We start from the raw sequence: 18440 nt of genomic DNA, 5'->3' as shown, positions 1-18440 counted from the left end.
AAACGTGCTCACTGTACAAGATTATACACAACCTTAGCATTTATGCATAACTTTTGCACACAAATAGAGAAATATGGACGAGCCCTAATGGCTAGGGTTGCAGACTCTGGATCTTGGGAACCAGGTCTGAGTCCCAACAATGGCTCAAAATTTCTTAGTTCTGGGCAAATTATTTCATCTCTTACGTTTACAATATAATTACATTAAAAGTAGGTTTTATTACACAAGGTCAAAGTGATCTAATGTCCTTGTGCTGTGCTATATAAAACTGCTACATATGCATACATGGAGATCAAAATGCACCACTAAGCCTCATTTTAAAACAAAAATGGATCCAAGGCCTTAGCCCATAATCTGCTGCATTGGGGGTGGTTGTCCAGATTAAAAAAAAAATAGATAAAAATAAAAAATAAAAAATAAACGATTTGTGTTAACATTCAGAAGCCTTGTGATTTTAGTGAACAGATGCCACAAGCCAACACCCCATTCTGAAAAGCGCTCCCCCTCCAGGTCCCAGTGCAGTTCACCACCTGCCATTTTAAGGGCAGATCAATACCTTGACCATAGTCTGATATCAAAGGGTGCGGTTCAAGGTTGTGATACTTCTAAACAATTACTGCTTTACAGTAGAATACTGTCCTGACCTCATGCTCATTAACGTTAGGTGAGTTGCGAAAGTTAGTCTTTCTTAAAGTTTGGTCATGGTTCTAAAAAGTTTGGGAAGCCCTGGCTGATAGTGAAGATATTTTTAGTTAAAGTCCTTCAGAAAGAAGTTTGCAAGATTTTACTGAAATACGGATATAGTAAAATGTGCCATCTCATTCTGGTCAAGGGTACGATTCCAATGTAGTCAAGCCTATGGAACCCCTATCTGCAAACAGCTCAAATCTGCAAGTTGATTATAACTAGACCACAGAAAGGCCTCATGGCACTCAGCATAGGTGAGGTTTTACGTCCAGAGTAAGGGTTTAGCGCTCATAACTTAGATGTTATAAAGGTGGCTTAGAGGCTCTGCAATTACAACTGTCCAATATGGGCAATTTTTGCAGAACGTAACTATAATTCCCTGTGTGATCTAGCACTCACTTGCCAATATACCATTTTGAGTGTAACCTTTGTTACAGGCCCCTTACAGATCCATCACATTATTTGCAATAGATAATAACCCAATGTCTACAGTAAGCCACTTGTATGGGGGTAGATAAAGGACCCCTGTAGGATAATCTCCTTCTGGATAGCTCAGGGAATATGCATTGCCGTCAAATTCATTGTTCGAAGGGTCCATGAAAAACTGAAAAGATCCAGTAACTCAGACTACATTTAAAACCCTGGTCGGACCTCAGTCCACATTCTCTGACCTGCTTCTCCTGTGCTTGCACAGATTCCAAATTTCTGTTCAGGAGAAAGGCTGATTTTCCAACTACTGAACTGGAATGCTTCTTTCATTAAAACTAATTTATTCTCAATTGGGCATAGTCAAGAAGATTAGTGCCATCATATGAGTAGCCCGAAAGGAAGGAAGCTATTAAAAAAATGAAAGATAAATTGACTTTGTTTTTGCAAATGTACTATTAAATATATGTGAAGGACTTCCAAGCATTCTCTGCATTGTGGTCTCCTTCACGCCCCATTACCTGCAAATTCAGGCATCCAGTCATCCATACAGTTTGCTCTAGGGGTATTTCTTAGTTGTACAGAATTAGAATGGGAGGAGGCACTTTCAAGGGTTGCAATATGTACACCCATTCAGAGATCCTGATCCCCAGTAGATCTTTAAATCTGTCTTAGAGTCAGTGGTGTATAATCCCCTCAAGTCCATGACTTTCTCTACTTACCACACTTCTTCGGTTCCTGTTACTTCAGCCAGGAGAACACAGAGCATCAGGCTATCTTCTAAAGACCCACAACTTGTTTTTATTAAGGGCCTAAACAGGTATATCAGTCATAAGATGAGTTTTCCATGTAACCCCTTCACTGACAGGGACTCTCTGCACAACGTATTGGCATTTATATGGTGCTTTCAACCTCTGCAAGGCACTGAAGCACTTTAATGACAGGTGACTTGCTACTTCAAGAATTAGTTATGCACTCTGAGGTACATTTTGTCACTCTGTTTTATCACATATTTTGTAAGCAGTTTGCAAAGCGATTTGCTATGCAAGTTGTTATATAACATGGTCAGAAAGGCAACTTCAAACACACTGAAAAGGAGGAAGAGCAGGAATTAACACTAGGAGCAACTTAAAAGGAATTATTTCCCAGCTGACCCACAATACCACAACTGGCCTCACACTTTGACAACACCCAGCAAGTATTTGAATCTCACTGTGAATGTTCACCCTTATCACAGCAATTCTCGGACAAAGGAAATCACGGACTGCAAGGTACCTTGTTAACTATAATCTGATGGCCAATACACTCACAAAAGATTATCTTACTTGCATGGCTTTTTCAAACCTCTGCAACCCAACTAGCTGCTCCACAGCCCATGGCACAATGTACACAGTGGAAAGACACAGCACAGTACACAGAGCAGAGATAAGTAAAACAGAGCAGACCTAAAAAAGAACCTAAAATAGGTAGAGAGAGAAAAAGAGGTTCTATGCACACCCTCGGAAAGAAAAAAATACCAGCAAACAAAACCTTTGAATTTAACAAGGCTACAGAAAGAATTTCCAGGCCTGCCAACTGATGCAATGATACCCCACAGGTTGAGAATGAGAGAAAGGTAGTACTCTCATTATCAGCGCTTACTCTAAGGTTTCAATTAATCAAGGGTGGAATTGCCAATTCTCTCTGGGTAATATAGTGAGAATAGCCCACCCCTTCATGTCAACCTTTAAATGTGAGGGTCAGTTTTTGTTCCCATTGCTTCCAATGATACCTTATCATATCTCCACTGGTAAATTAGGTTAAATCACAAATTATGAATTTCTGTCACCATGTCGCTGACACAGTTAGCTCTGGTCGACACTTAGCTACAGCATAGACCCTGCAAACCAATAGAATGTTTGTAACGCAGCAGTTCTTAACCTTTACCTTTTGAGTATGTGGACCTGCACTGAGCAATCAGTGGAAGCCAGGGACCCACGAACTAGGTAGCTTCTATGATTTAGACCTCAAAACAGTACCCAAAAATACAAAAACAAGAGTACACCAAACAAATGGTCAGATATTGAAATATTTTGTGTAATTCTCAATCAAATATAGAAACAGAAATGTTGTTACTTCCTCATTTCTATATACTCTGTTAATTTTAATTGATTAATTTTAATAGTATTTAACCTTGTACAGCTGTTGCGGACACTGCAAATAGTTCTCACGGACCCACCGGGTTCACTGGACAACAGGATAAGAACCATTGCTCCTGAGCTTCCATAATCCCAATTTGCAGGGGCACAATGAGCCACATCAACTGTAGACAACCATAGTGGGGACAATTACCTGCAGAATCCAAATGCATTTACTTATCAGACAGCACTGCCAAATTCACAGTTTTAAAGAGACATAGTCCAATCTGTTCACTGAAAGATTTACCCGCTCTAGCAAGAAAGAATGAAATAAGGGAGGTCTCCTAGCATGCTGGTATTCAAGTCAGATGAGACGTGATTTCCATATAATTAATGTTGCAATAGTGAAGTATGACTGTATTGTATTGTAATCGTATTTATATAGCGCTTACTACCCCTGACGAGGCGTCAAAGCACTTTTTGACGAGTAGCACGCTACTCTGGAACCCAACAAGAATTAGTGATGGATTAGTATCGGGAAATAATGAGTACAGTTTTAGTATTATTAGGAGTTAATTTGAGCCGCGGATATGAGAGTTTGTTAGTTAGATTGACTGGAGTAATGGAGGGGTGGAGGAGGAAAGAAATCCAGAAGTGTTAACTGGGAGTATATCCTTCATTTACTCAACCCAAAGGCTTGGGATGAGTAAAGGGGGGGTGGAGGAGGGAAGAGTATGTGGAAGGGTTAGGGAGAGCATAGTAGCAGGGCGAGATAAATGTGGGAGAATTTAGTAGGGTTGTGTGGGAGGTCACAGTAGTAGAGTGAGGTTTGGTGAGTTGGATGTGGAAGCGGAGGGAAGAGCTTAGGCAGAGTTATTTTAGGAGATTAAAGGAGTAGAAGGGATTTAGGATGAGTCCAAGTGAGAAAGAAGGATAGTTTGATAGAGACATGACATATGATGATGAGTAGATAAGTGTGATAAGATAAGAGCAGGAATTCATAGATATCTAGTATAACAACCCACCCAGGAGCTGCAATGATCCACGAAACATGCCACGCACAGAAACAACATATACACATATATATATATATATATATATATATATATACACACACACACATACACACACACACACACACACACACACATATATATGCACATACAACACAATTAGAACCATGGGTAAAAAATACTTAGTCAAACAGGTTTAAAGAGTGTGTGTGTGTGTGTATTTTATTGTTATGACATAGTAGCGATACATATTTTCTAAAGAAACTATAAATAAATAGAAATACACATGTAATCTGAAAACATATTTATCAACATAGGCATATACAGTTCATAGTTGTTTGAAGATGGTGGTTATGAAGGAAAGAGCCAACTCTTGAGTAGTTTTCTGAAGACAAGAAAGTTGTCTTTGGCTCTTATAGTTGGGGGTAATGAATTCCATAGTTTGGCTGCTTGGACGGAGAAGGATGTACCACCTACAGTCTTTTTCTTGTATGGTGGTGTTCTAAGGCGGGGTGCCAATCTTGAGTGGAGGTTTATTTGTTGGATGTATTTCGTAATTTTCTTTCTGATAAAAAGAGGTCCTGTTCCATGTATAGCTTTGTGGGTGATACAAAGCAGCTTGAAAGTGCATCTTCTGGCAACGGGTAACCAGTGTAATGCTCTCAAGGCAGGGGAGATGTGGGCTTGCGGCTTTATATGTAGTAGTAGCCTGGCTGCGGAATTCTGGATATGTTGTAGTTTTTTTTTTATAACAGATAGAGATGATCCATGGTAGAGCCCATTGGCATAATCCAGTTTGGATAGTACAAGCAAGATAGTAGCTTGCACCTTGTGTGGAAATCCGAGGTGGGGGAAAATGCGTCGTAAAGTCTTCAAGGTGATGAAGCTTGTTCGTGCTAATTTGTCCAATTGGGCATTCATAGTTAACTTGGAGTCCATGGTGATTCCTAGGTTTTTAACTTCCTTGGATAATTGAGGAGGTGGTCCGAGATCGTCAGGCCAGACGCAGAGAGGGTCATCATTTTTCCAGTCACCACATATGAGTATTTCTGTTTTGGAGGTATTTAGTTTGAGATGGCTCCAGATCATCCACTGATCAACGGCTCTGAGGCAACTGAAGATTTGTGAGTTTTCAATGTTTTTGGGGCATTCTAATTTAAGTAGTATTTGTGTGTCATCTGCATAGTTGTAGCATGTGAGATGGAAATCATTGATCAGTTCTGTTAAAGATATCATGTAGATGTTGAAAAGCAAAAGTGAGATGATTGACCCTTGGGGGACCCCTGCTTTTGTGAGGTAGGGTTCAGACGAGAAGGGGGGCGAGTGGATGATATTCGATCTTTTTTGAAGATAGGAAGTAATCCAGTCGAGAGCAATCCCTTGTATCCCTTGTATGCTCCGGAGCCTTGCATTCCCACAGTGCTTCATCATGGATACTATAAAGTTTACAAATTGTACTAGAATGTCACCAGGATAATGGACAGTGCTTAAGATACTAGAATTGCATCCTGCTATACCAAGGTAATCTGAGTTACTGCTATGAGGGGTATGACTGCTGAGATGTTAATGCTTGCTTGAGCCTCTTGATAATTTGTCACATATTTGAAAACAATGGAACATGGGGCACACTTATTGGCAAGGTCACCTCCAAAAAGGTTGGCTGGGGCTGTTGTACTAGCTTCTTTACTGTTGTATCAGGTCAAACGAGTTTGCAATTGCAACGAATAGATAGGTCAAATACGCAATTGTGCACTTCATGTAGTACAGCGCTAGAAACAGGCCTGTTTGGTCACTTTATTTTTAATATAAGGTGAACATTGGACGGTACTCTTTCTTAAACATCACTTGCATCAAAAAGACTAGGATTGATTTCTCTCCGAAGCTAACCATAAAGTGTAGTTTTGAAGGAGGAAGAGACCAGATCCCTGGTTGCATGTGTGGTATTTACATCCACAACAGTAAATGAAGGTGTTTGTGTGAGCTAAAAAACTGGGGAGATTGATCCTAATGAGAAGTTTCAATAGTATTACAAGTCAGTGATCACTTGCAAGGTCATTAAAACACACATTTTCATTACAAAATAATGGTATTTTGACAAATATATTTTATGCAAGCCAAAATTAGATATTAGTTTCCAACCTTTCCTGTACACCACCATAAACCTTAAGGAAGGTGTTCTTGGCTTTTAGGGTTTAAGTTACTGATTGGAACAATAAAGAATAAGATTGGATTGTGTGGGTCCCTTAAAAATGCAGTTGCTAAAATAATCAGAAATAGTGAACAGTGGCTCACAGTTTAAATGTTTTGGTGTGGATAATCACATAATGGATTAGAATTAGTACTTCTACTCCAGACAGGAGAGCATGAGAGCTTTTGATTTTTGAGGTGCATGTGGGTTTGTGGAGGTCGTTGTGGAATGATGTATCTACAGTACCCTGATACAAAAATACAGAGGTTTCACGTGATGCCTGGATTTGGTTCCTGTCTAGAGTTTTTTTTTTTTCTTCCAACTGAGCCTGGTAATTGGAAGTCACATTTTCTACAAATGGTTAATAAAGAATGCCAACTAGACAGGGTACGTAACATTTGGTAGGCAGACAAAATGCACAATACTGCATAAAAGAGACTGCACCCTTCTTCAGAAATATTGGTCTATATCATTAGTACTAGCAAGAGAAAGCTTTAAACAAACGACTCCAGACTAGAACAGAGTAAAAGGAAAGGCAGAAGAGCTTAATAGGGTTAAGGGGAAATGCAATTGACTTCTAAATGGACATTCCTGCTTAACAGAATTCACCCCAAGCCACCATCGAAAGATTTACATATCTGGTGTCTTTTTGGAATTTGGGTATTTCCTCAAATTGGCTGAAGGATGTGGAAGGAGACTGCCGCCAAATAGCATGGTAAATTAAGAGCAAAGACCACCCAGGGCAGAGCATATTTGGGAATGCCCTTATGTTTAAGAGAAATACCTTAAATGTTACATTTCACCAACTACTCCCAAGATTAACTGGGGTGTAAAAGGCATTCCATATCAGGGATTATGTACATAATGAGATAAAATGTATATATTACACACCTAGTTGGATCACCAACTACCGCCAAATTAGGAAGATACAACAGATTCATCTTTTATATATGGGGAATTCATTACCTATTAGAAGCATTTTCACTTTGTACCTTTAAAGTCTAGTTATATTACTGTGATAAAATAACTGCATGGAGCATTTTCATTGATGATCTCTGTACTGTCGTTCTCATTAGAAGCTTTAGTACCTTTTCTTTTAGGAGGCACAGCAAAAACTCTGCTTTTTCAGAGTGGTCTCCCTGTATTTTTCCACTTTTTGCCAAGACCCTATATTTTTGCTGGGTTTAGAACTCTGTGCACTTTATCGCTGGTAACCAGTAGTATAGTGCCTGTGCTCCCCCTTTAAACATGACTAAATTGATATAATACTGACTGGTATATTTAACTTGTCTGCAAGTCTTTAGTATATGGTATAAGGTGTACCGAGGACCTGGAAGTTAAATGCCAATAGTGTACTACCGCCCCTATTGGCCCATAGCCTACAGTGGTATTGGAAACACTGCTTCAGGCCTACACTGTGCTGCTACTATAGCAGTGTAAAAGCAATTCAACCTGTCAAAATAAATAAATCGTTCTGACAGGTCAAATCCTCCATACTAATAAGCCACCTTTATGTAGGCTTTACTGCCCAAAAGACAAGGTGCATGGTATTTTGCACTATGGAAAGCCTAATTGTCCTATGCAGAAAATCACTGTAAGGATTAAAATCCTAACACTGTATCTGAGGAATGGCACTATCTAGAAAAAAATAACTGAACAAATATTTTTAACAATTATTCAAATACAATTCAACTGTGAAGTCGGATGTTTAATAAATATTAAAGAAAAATTAACTTTTAGAAAGTTACCTTTTTTCTACCTGAAGTTCCTGGATGCTAAATTTGCATGTGTTCTTCAACTTCTGCCAGTCAGTAATTAGCATTTGAATATGTGTGAAAAAAGTGAGAATGCTTCACAGGATCAAATAGGCTGGAGTGAATGGGGGGGGGAGGGGAATAACTCTTTTGAACCTCACAGAATATGCAGGGTGTGGAAGCTGTGAGCATCCTTTTTGACCTATGTGTTGCATCATGCTTGAATGCTGAATCCGGTTTGAAGAGTCTGCTGGATTTTGCATACAACGCTTTGGGATGCACTTCAGGAAAGGAACTATGATCCCAATGTAATTCTTGTGTAGCAACTGTCTGGTTGCTTGAAAACCCTACTTTTGCTCTACCAGTCTTTCATTTCTGGGTTTACTGTGGATACAATGGCTGCCCCAAACTGGATTTTACTGTTCGATGTGAGCAGACAGTAGGATTAACATTGTACACTCCCCACAGACTCCAAAAGCCTTCTGAGCCCACGCTGAATGTGGCCGAAGATTTTTGCATGTCTTCAAAAATGCCCAAAGTTGATAGGGTTGGTCAAAGGAACTTTTACCCCAATTAGTTAGAGTGTGCCCAAGAGTCATTCCCAGCCACTAACTCATCTCAGGCATAAATGTGGCATCTCCAGGAACCCACTCCAGTTCTCCCTTAGGTTCAGCAGTTCTGAAGACTGGGCCTGCTTTTTGTGATCTGAGAAGAGCCATGACGGACTGGACCTGCTCTCCCTTACATCCAGGACAAAGAAGTGGGCTCGTAAGGGTCATAAGGCCGACCTCCTGTTTAAGGGATACACTACCCTACAAGAGGCCTTTCCTGTAACTGCCAGTCTTATCAGTGGCAGCTGGACTGGACCTGTGAGTGTTTAAGTGCCACTCCCGAGGTCCTGGGGGTTTTAGAACTGTACTTCTCTAGTGGATTGGGATTTAAGGGACTAAAGTCATAAGATAAACATTTGGCCAGGATGAGCCTGGTCTGTGAATCAAACCCATGCTCTATCCTAGTGTGCTTCAAAGTGTGCCTAGGGACCAGTCTACTGCAACCACGGACCATCCTTGGCAATTTTCCTACTTCAATCTTAAAACTTCATATCTCTGTGTGTCCCCTTATTGGACTTTTATTATTTTGTTGTCAGTGTGTTTATTACATTTCACTCAAGTTTTTGAGTTTGGTTTGGGAGTCTGTGTTGTTTTCTGCATAAATACTTTACACACTGCCCTAAGTTAAGCAAGTCTGCTCTGTGGCATAGCTACCAGGGGGCTGAGTTCTGGTGAATTCAGTGACTTTGAGGATTCACCTTGACAAGTCTTGTGACAGTCCTTGAGGTGGGTAGTCACCCCCCCAAAAATAATAATCCAGCTTCTTAACAGGCACTTTTGGCTTGAGTTCAGACTCACTCTTGCAACTTAATCAGTGTGCCTACATTCTGTACGAAGAACCCTCTTGAGGACCAAGGGCCAGGTGTATCAAAGAGTTTTACCCATTCTGTGTCTATGGGAAAATGTGTTGGTACATATGGCCCCCAAATGAAATAGGGCTTCTCCCTTAGCTTCTGTGAGACAGCAATGTCTTCCTCCTCTGAAAAAACACGTTTTTTCCAGAGACAGTTTTAATTTTGTTGGTCACGTTTTGATTGCCAAGACATGTCAGATGTGGCCCTCTGAGCCAGCAAGACATTATCTCTATGATTCACAATCTTCAGTTTAAACAGTAAGCATGCACAACAGTCATCTGACTTATGGAATCCTGGGAGGCAGAATGTGCAGACTGGGTGTCTGCTGTAGAGAGTGAACTTTTGGTGCTTGAACACTGTACAAAACAGCACTGAGGAGTGTTTGGGACATCACCTCCACTCTAAACCATTCTCTAACCATGCTGAAGACTTTCCAGAAAAAATCTGAATCCTCAAACCAGCATCAATAGCAGTTATTAATCCAAAATTCTGTGCCTCCATGTTTTCTTTGGGTTTCCCTTGACAAATTCCAAGAAGCTCCCTCAACTCACCTTCAAGCCCATCAGTGGGAAAACATTCTAAAATGGAGGTCACCTTGGGGGCATTGTGGTGTATGGTTAAAGTCATAGTGAGTCACACTGACTCACGTCGACAATCAGCACGAAAAATACATTAAATTAACATCTCAAGCCAGCCCCTAGACGGCAGGATAATGCAGAGTATATGGCTGTAAAAAAGATTTACGCAGCAAAACCAAGTTTACAGAATTTTGCCAACTGCGTCAAATAGGCATGTTGTTCTTCTTCTGTGTGAATGGATTTAACTTTGATATTTAATATTGAGAAACAGTTTATTGTGAAACTGATTAATTACTAAACTTGCCAGGAAGTGCAAAGGAGCTAAAGCAAAGACACCAATGGTGTAATGTTTAAAAGGGATTGGTTTGGGATTTCCAAAGGATTACACTCAGTGCTTATTTTGTATATTATTATGTGTGGGGATGAAAGCTTTGTTCAGAAGTGGTCAGTGCTATTGAAGCTCAGGGTACCAAGGAAGCATACTCACAATTACACCTCAGGCCCCTTTATTCCACCTCCAGACACTGCCACTTCACCTCACTTATAGGTTCTTTTTCATCCCTGCTTTCTCCCCGGTCACTGTGTTTTCTGTATTTCTCTTCTTGCTTTCTCTCTAGTGTGCTGGTCCCCAAAGACAGATGCTAGTGGGCCCCATCTGCAACCACAGGCTCAAGTTAAGCATGGACTGCATCAACTTAATCACCAAGTTAGCCGAAGTTAATTCCTCTGACTAAACCTCCATCCCATCTAGTGTCAGATCCACAGACTTCTTCAGAAAGGGGCATAGCAGATAAATTGACCCTCAGTACTACCTACAGTCATGTTATTGACTCATCTGCTTCTCTGAACCTGTACACGCGCTCCACAATACTATGTTTCTAATCATCCCACAATACTACGTGCCAATTCATCTTCACAAGCAAGGGTGACACTGAATCTTAGGATCTGCAAAGGATTTCAAAAAGTGCTGGAAAACGAGGCTCAATACAGTTCAAAAATTCTATACAAAAAAACTAAAGATCACAATGAATTACTCACAAAAGGCATATGGAGGCAATCCCTGGATAAGGCCATAAGGAGCCTAGAAAGCACCTTAAGGACTACGTAACACCTCTGATTTACCCAGCAGCTGAGTCAGTATCAAATGCCTTTATGGGAAGTATGCCCACAGTTCTTGAATAATCAGTCCTCAAATATAGCACTACATTGTAAAATTAAATAAAAAACAAGAGAACCTTCACCTAAAGAGTACGTGCTCACAATCAGGACGAGATGCATCAGTGCTACGAACTCCTACACTGCCTTCAGAGCAGAAATACAACGTCCCACTAAAGTCGTCTGGTATGTACTTACAAATGTGTATCATGAGGCCTAGATAAAAGAACGAGCAGTAAAACACAAATCATTGGCCAGTCCAGAAGGACAAAAAGGATTTGGGGGTCTTCAAGTTAAAAATGGAGAATCACCCCAAATGGTCAATGATTTAAGGCAACAGGTGCATAAGGACAAGAGCCTGTGGAGACTCATACACCTGGACTCCCATAAGAGTCTTAATACGCAATAAGCTATTGAAGTCAGCTGGCAAAGCCAGCACATAAGGGCAAACATACATACTAAAGGCAGTCAAAGTTTCTTAAAGGTTAAATTTTAGCTTACATTTGAAGGGAAGGGAGGATTTCCAAACTGGATGTTACGACCAGGGTGGAGGAACGGGCAAATAATCCAGAAATAAACTCAACACACTTTTGCAGACAGCTGAATCTAATTATCAGTAGCTAAACATCCATACATGTGAGCAAGAACAGTCACATCTGCAAGATAATCTTTTCAAGTCTCTATTCAAGTTAGCTGGTTGATATGGCTTGCCATTGACTTACACTATTTTACAGGGTTACAGCTGTACAATTTGATGTACAAATAATAATTTAAAAAACAATAATGGAGAAAGTAAATGTATATTAATGCTACAGGATAAAAGTGTACATAAATATGTCAATAATTGGTGCTTTTGATTACATATGATCTGTTCACAACATGACCTCGTACCATTTTTTTTAATAACCAGATTTTGTTGATTTTATGACCGAGAATAACTGGGGGAAAAAGTGTGGGGGGGGGGAGGTTTCACTCACATGATGGGACAGCAAAGAACTATGGCAGATCAGATACATACAGGGTCATAGAACAACAATCAAGGTCCAAGTATGTTATAGTAATGCTACTATCTTCCCCAAATCTTTTTATGTTTATGCGGGCAACCCCAAACAATGTAGACCGATTCCTCCATTTTGAATCACCAGTCCATTGCAGTTCTCCATTGGGCCAGAGATGGGGCTTGGGCAGATTCAGTGTCTCGCAATGGCACGTTTAGCCAGTGTAACGCCAATGCCCACAAACTTACACTCTCCTCTGGGGCTATCCAGAATATCCAGCAGGGAAATGAAGGGAAACAAATAATTGGGCGCTCTATTAGGTTGGAGAGTGTGGAGAAGACTTTGGCCCAAAACTGTGCAATGCAAGGACATTCCCAAACCATATGATAACCACAGTCACATGCTGCCAAAGTCAGCCCATGCTCCCAAGGGAGTTATGAATGTGATGCAGAGTTGCTTCAGCGCAATGAGGCACAGATATGAAGATCTGACATTCTTACAGATCAATTTTCGTGAAGCCCAAGTTACTTTCATTTAGGGAATTATTCTTTTATGCTTTGGATTGGTAAGGGATGTTGAATATCATGTGCCGATATAGGGTTGAGATAGCTCTGCAACACAAAGGGCAGAACATGATTTTTGTTTCTAGGGGGTTGTATTTTCGGGGGCTGGATGGTTAGAGAAAACTGATGATCAAAGCATGGTTTAATGGTACGTGTTTTGTAGAACTGAGATCTGTGAGGTGTAAGGTCTATCTGTAACTACAGAAAGGATTTGACCTGTGAACAACTCCACTCATCGCCCAACCTGGAGATGCTGATGAGATCCCAGCGACCAAATCCCTCCAGTTTGGTTGTTTACAGAAGCCACGTGCAGCAACACCGGGCTGACACACAAGTGACATATGAGTAGCTTAGGAACAAGGGTTCCCTACAGAAGTCCCTCAATATGTTGCCAGCCAAATAAAAACACCTCGAGTTGAAATGCAGGATTTTCCTGAGCCCCAAATACCCAGTCCTTAATTACTGGGTTTGGGATTCCCAGTAATAAAGGTGTGGCTCTGCCATAACCATCCCCCCTCGTTTGTTGATTATGCATTTCAGGAAGGCGATCATGGGGAATTTATTTCCCCAAAGGAAGGCTTGTAACTTCGCCAGAAAGAGATCACACCAAGTGCAGGAAACGAGGAGCGGAAAGCTCTGGGGACAGAGGAATCTGGGGAGGATCATCATTTAAATAGAGCCACTCGCTAACTAGTTACGTAGGATGTTGGCCCACCTGGCCATATCCCAATTTTATTCGAGTTATCAGAGGACTACGGTTAATGTTCCAGGTTAGCCCAGATTCCAGGGAGATGTGGATCCCCAAACATCCCTTCTTACGATAACTGACATCTCACTTCGGAAAGTCCCCCTGGATTGCTGTAAAAAAAATAGTACCAAACAAAAAAAGGTATATATATAGCACTCACCTTCATATTCTTCCTCCACTTGCAGGCAGCGTTCATCCAATACATTTAACAATCTCAGCACAGGAGTTGGAAGCATTACTAAATCTTCAATATGAGGAGCTGTTACAGAAAACACCCACAAGGGCAAGTTAGAATAAGGGAGGCATGGAAAACTGAATAACATGAACAGTGGCAAACCCAATAAATGTGGCTTGATTTCAAGTCTTTGTTAAATCTAAAAACCTACTAAGTGAAAACAATCTTCATTTTATGCTTTATTATTATTTGTAGTCTTACATGAAAACTATTTACTGTAGATTTCGGTCATGAAAATAGAAAATGTTGACAATAATAGAACTTTAACTGATAAAATGTTGCTGAAAGCAAGTAAAGTTTCAAAGTAGTATTTGGTCTAACGAAGATGGGAAAAGGTCCTAAGAAACGGTCCTGTACAGACAGGCAACAGCAGATAATGTTGCGCATTTCTGACCACAGCAAGGATAAACGAAAACCAATAGGGGTCTGCTAAAAGTTTTCGAATCATGTCATTTGTGACAGTTTTATGAATATGTAAGAAATTTAAGGTGAAGAATTTTCTTGAGCTAGCAGATATAAAAATATAGTAATTAAGCACATTAAATCAAGCAAGGTAAAACTTGAGGAACTAGAGGAGAAGTGGTTGACTAACCACAGTCTGTAGACAAAAGAACATCCAAATGAAGGGTAAACAAGAACGAGAACTGTAATAAATAGACTGGTTATAGATATGTAATTGTACTGAAGGTTGAAGCTGCTACTTAAAAAGCAAAACATTGAAAAAAGGCTTTGTAGTACCCACAGTGCTCAACATTCCCATCTGTTCAACCGTGGGAAGTTCTCGGACACATGTAGCAGATAAAAGTCTCGCTGCTGATCCTATTCATGATTGGGTTGTAGAGAAAAAGCTGAAAGTCCTACAAACATAAAGCTGAAAGTACTACAAACATATGCTACCACTTATAACTGAGTAGCTGTGCATTTTGGAATGGCGATTTTGAATTTGGGTTTGTCGTGGCTCTGTATCCTTGGAATAGTGCACCTATTAAAGTACTGCAAAAGTTACAATGTATTTCATATTCTTCAGGGGCATTTTACCCGTCATATTGTTATTGTTCAACCTCTGAATCTTTCTGATATTGTAACATGTTAATGCACACCTAGTACTTTCTGTGACGAACCCACATTAAAAACTGTGTATGCCACAAGCAGGGGGCGCTAACACTTAAACAATCAAACTAAAATGAAATAGTTATACAATATTACACCATCTAAAATACGATTCTTATATAAACGACACAGAGCAGTTACTGCCATAATAAATTAAATCACATTTGAAGAGTCGAAAAAGCACTTGTAAAAGACTTTGCAAAATAAAGACAAATGTTGATAATATGTAACTTACCAAAAGGAATGCTAAAGAACGGGCTGCCCAAAGCTTTCTCAGCTGTGAGTCTGTCTCTTGGGTCTTCAAGCAGCATGCTGTGGAGGAAGCATCAACAAGTAGTACATAATCATTTCTAGAGTTCACTTCGAGAAAATTCAACACAAAGAGGGAGCCTCGCTTGGGCAAGCGACATAGATATTCTAGTTAGGGAAGGTTGTAAATTGTGAGAAATCACATGCTAAATACTGATTAATTGTATTTAATAAGACACCTACAGCTAATTCGGAACATCCGTTTTCTGCAAAGTCTTTGATATCTTCTCCTTTAATCTAAACCGGGATAGGACATCCACTAATTCTTATTCAGAGTCTAAATGCTCAGAATGCAGAAGTTCAACCACTTGTCAATCAAATGAAATCTAACCACTTAACTCTGGGATTAGCCACCCTTCACTGCTTGTCAGTATTCAAAGGAATTCAATTCAAACCTCCTTACACCCTTAACCATTCTGTCAACAACTAACAAAATCAATCTTTCTCCTAATGTACTGGTTTAAAGCATGTGTAACTATAGATTATATACTATGCACATTTCTGCAATCTAGTATTCGGCTCAAAATGTTACAACCTAGTTTTATTAGAATAATTTATTTCGAGTTGTAGACTCCGATGTATTTCTCTATTACAGACTGTGAGGTGCATGCAGGGGAGTGCACCAGACGTTCCCTACGGGATCCAGGTAGGACCGCCTGCATTAGATGTCCTCTAGGCTACACCCTCCCCATAGAAACTTATCACACAACTCTACTGTACCATGTAGGCAACGGCCCCTGTTTGCCGTACCTAGAGTGCAAGCAGATTGACAATGAGATCTGGGAGCTGACATTACCAATAAATGGAGGCTTTACTGCGACTCTCAAATGGGAGCATTGTCCCTGAACTATAGGCTTTGCCTCATCCAAATCAAATACTTAGACTATATCGTACACTTCTCCAATTGTCTAAAATTGGACAACTAAGCAATGTGAAATGTCTATGATTTGGAGAGGCTGATGAGGACTTCCTCCATTTAGCATGCAGCTGCCCACAAAATGAGGACTACTTGGCTGCCTACTTGAAAATCAAAGAAATCCTTGGCACCACTGTGCTGGCTATGCCCTTGGTGGTGCTGCTGGGATATTTGGCAGACCTATCGTCTAGAGTAGGAAAGCTAGCTGTAGTGTGTAGGAGACTGGCCTGGCTTATAGTGGGTACCTGATGGTACTTACACCTTGTGCCAGGTCCAGTTATCCCTTATTAGTAGATTAGTAGTGTTCTAGCAGCTTAGGCTGAACTAGGAGACATGCAAAACCCCTACTATACCACTTATATAGCACTACATCATAAGAAAACACAATACTCAGAGGTACTAAAATTAAGGTACTTTATTTTAGTGACAGTATGCCAAAAGTATCTCAGAGGATATACTCCCTTAGAAGGTAAGTAATATACACAAAATATACACCCAAACCGAAATCAGGGAAATAAACAGTTAGAAAATTAGTGCAAACACTGTAGAACACACTAGAATCCAATAGGGGACAATAGACCTAGGGGCAACACAAGCCATATACTCCAAAAGTGGAATGCGAACCACGAATGGACCCCAGGCCTAGTGTAGTGTGTAGAGGGTCGTTGGGAGTGTAAGAAAACACTAAGGGTGTCCAAGATACCCCACCTCAAGACCCTGAAAAGTAGCAGTAAAGTTACCCTACTACCGCAGAAAGACAGTAAAGTCGAAATAGGAGATTCTACAAAGACAACAACTGACTGCAAAGCACTGAAGACGGATTCCTGGACCTGATTCCTGGACCTGAGGACCTTCATCCGGGGTTTAGTGGGCTCCTTCCCTCCCTCGGACACATGGCCGGGGGAGGGAAGGAGCCCACTAAACCCCGGATGAAGGTGCAAAAGTGCTGCCTCCGGGTGGAAGAAGCCAAACATTCTGCAACAACGGAAGGTGCCAGGAACTTCTCCTTTGGTCAGATGTCCCATGGCATGCTGGAGGATGCAGAGTTGTTTCCACGCAGAAAGACCGCAAACAAGCCTTGCTAGCGGCAAGAGTCGCAGTTGAGGAGTTTGGGTGCTGCCAGGGCCCAGGAAGGACTAGGAGGTCACCCCTTGAAAGAGGAGACAGAGGGGGCCTTCAGCAACACAGAGAGCCCACGCAGAAGCAGGGAGCATCCGCAGAAGCACCTGAACAGGCGTTCAGAAGATCTGAGCACGGCAGTCGTCTCAGCACAACAAAGGAGGGTCCCACGAAGTCGTAGTCCAACTCAGAGAGTTGGGCAATGCGGGACGGAGTGCTGGGGACCTGGGCTAGGCTGGGCACAAAGGAAGTCTTGCAAAAGTGCACCGGAGCCCTAGCAGCTGCATTTCACGCAGTACACAGGATTACTGTCTGGCGTGGGAAGGCAAGGACTTAACTCCACCAAATTTGTACAGAAGGGCCACTGGACTGTTGGGGACATTTGGATACAGCGCCTGTGTTCCAGGGACCACGCTTGTCAAGATGAGAGGGGACCCAGAGGACGGGCGATGCAGAAGTTTGGTGCCTGCGTTGCCGGGAGAAGATTCCGTTGACCTACTGGAGATTTCTTCTTGGCTTCCAGTGCAGGGTGAAGGAAGACAGCCCTCAGAGCAAGCACCACCAGGAAACAGTCGAGAAAGCCGGCAGGATGAGACGCTACAATGTTGCTGGTAGTCTTCTTGCTACTTTTTTGGCGGTTTTGCAGGAGTCCTGGAGCATTCAGCGGTTGATCCTTGGCAGAAGTCAAAGAGAGAAGTGGAGAGGAACTCTGGTGAGCTCTTGCATTCGTTATCTGATGAGAAACCCACAGGAGAGACCCTAAATAGCCCTCAGAGGAGGATTGGCTACAAATAAAGGTAAGCACCTATCAGGAGGGGTCTCTAACGTGACCTGCTGGCACTGGCCACTCAGAGGTGTCCATTGTGCCCGCACACCTCTGCATCCAAGAAGGCAGAGGTCTGGGACACACTGGAGGAGCTCTGGGCACCTCCCCTGGGGAGGTGCTGGTCAGGGGAGTAGTCACTCCCCTTTCCTTTGTCCAGTTTCACACCAGAGCAGGGCTGGGGGGATCCCTGAACCGATGTAGACTGGCTTATGCAAGGAGGGCACCATCTGTGC

The 18440-nt window shown here is 41.5% G+C and overlaps 1 protein-coding gene across 1 annotated transcript in view; it reads right to left on the bottom strand.

Annotated features, from left to right (window-relative positions):
- UHMK1 (U2AF homology motif kinase 1) overlaps positions 1–18440 on the bottom strand; it is a 155900-nt gene that overhangs the window by 34758 nt on the left and 102702 nt on the right. Inside the window, exons 5-6 of the mRNA XM_069231097.1 lie at positions 15273–15349; positions 13853–13951 (exon numbers count right to left, since the gene is read on the bottom strand). Of these exons, the coding sequence (XP_069087198.1) occupies positions 13853–13951; positions 15273–15349 (176 nt within the window). The remainder of the gene's footprint in view (positions 1–13852; positions 13952–15272; positions 15350–18440) is intronic.

Source organism: Pleurodeles waltl, chromosome 4_2 (assembly GCF_031143425.1).
Source record: "Pleurodeles waltl isolate 20211129_DDA chromosome 4_2, aPleWal1.hap1.20221129, whole genome shotgun sequence".
Taxonomy (NCBI): Eukaryota; Metazoa; Chordata; class Amphibia; order Caudata; family Salamandridae; genus Pleurodeles; species Pleurodeles waltl.
Note: the sequence above shows the minus strand (reverse complement) of the source record. Positions and strands in the feature narration are given on the sequence as shown.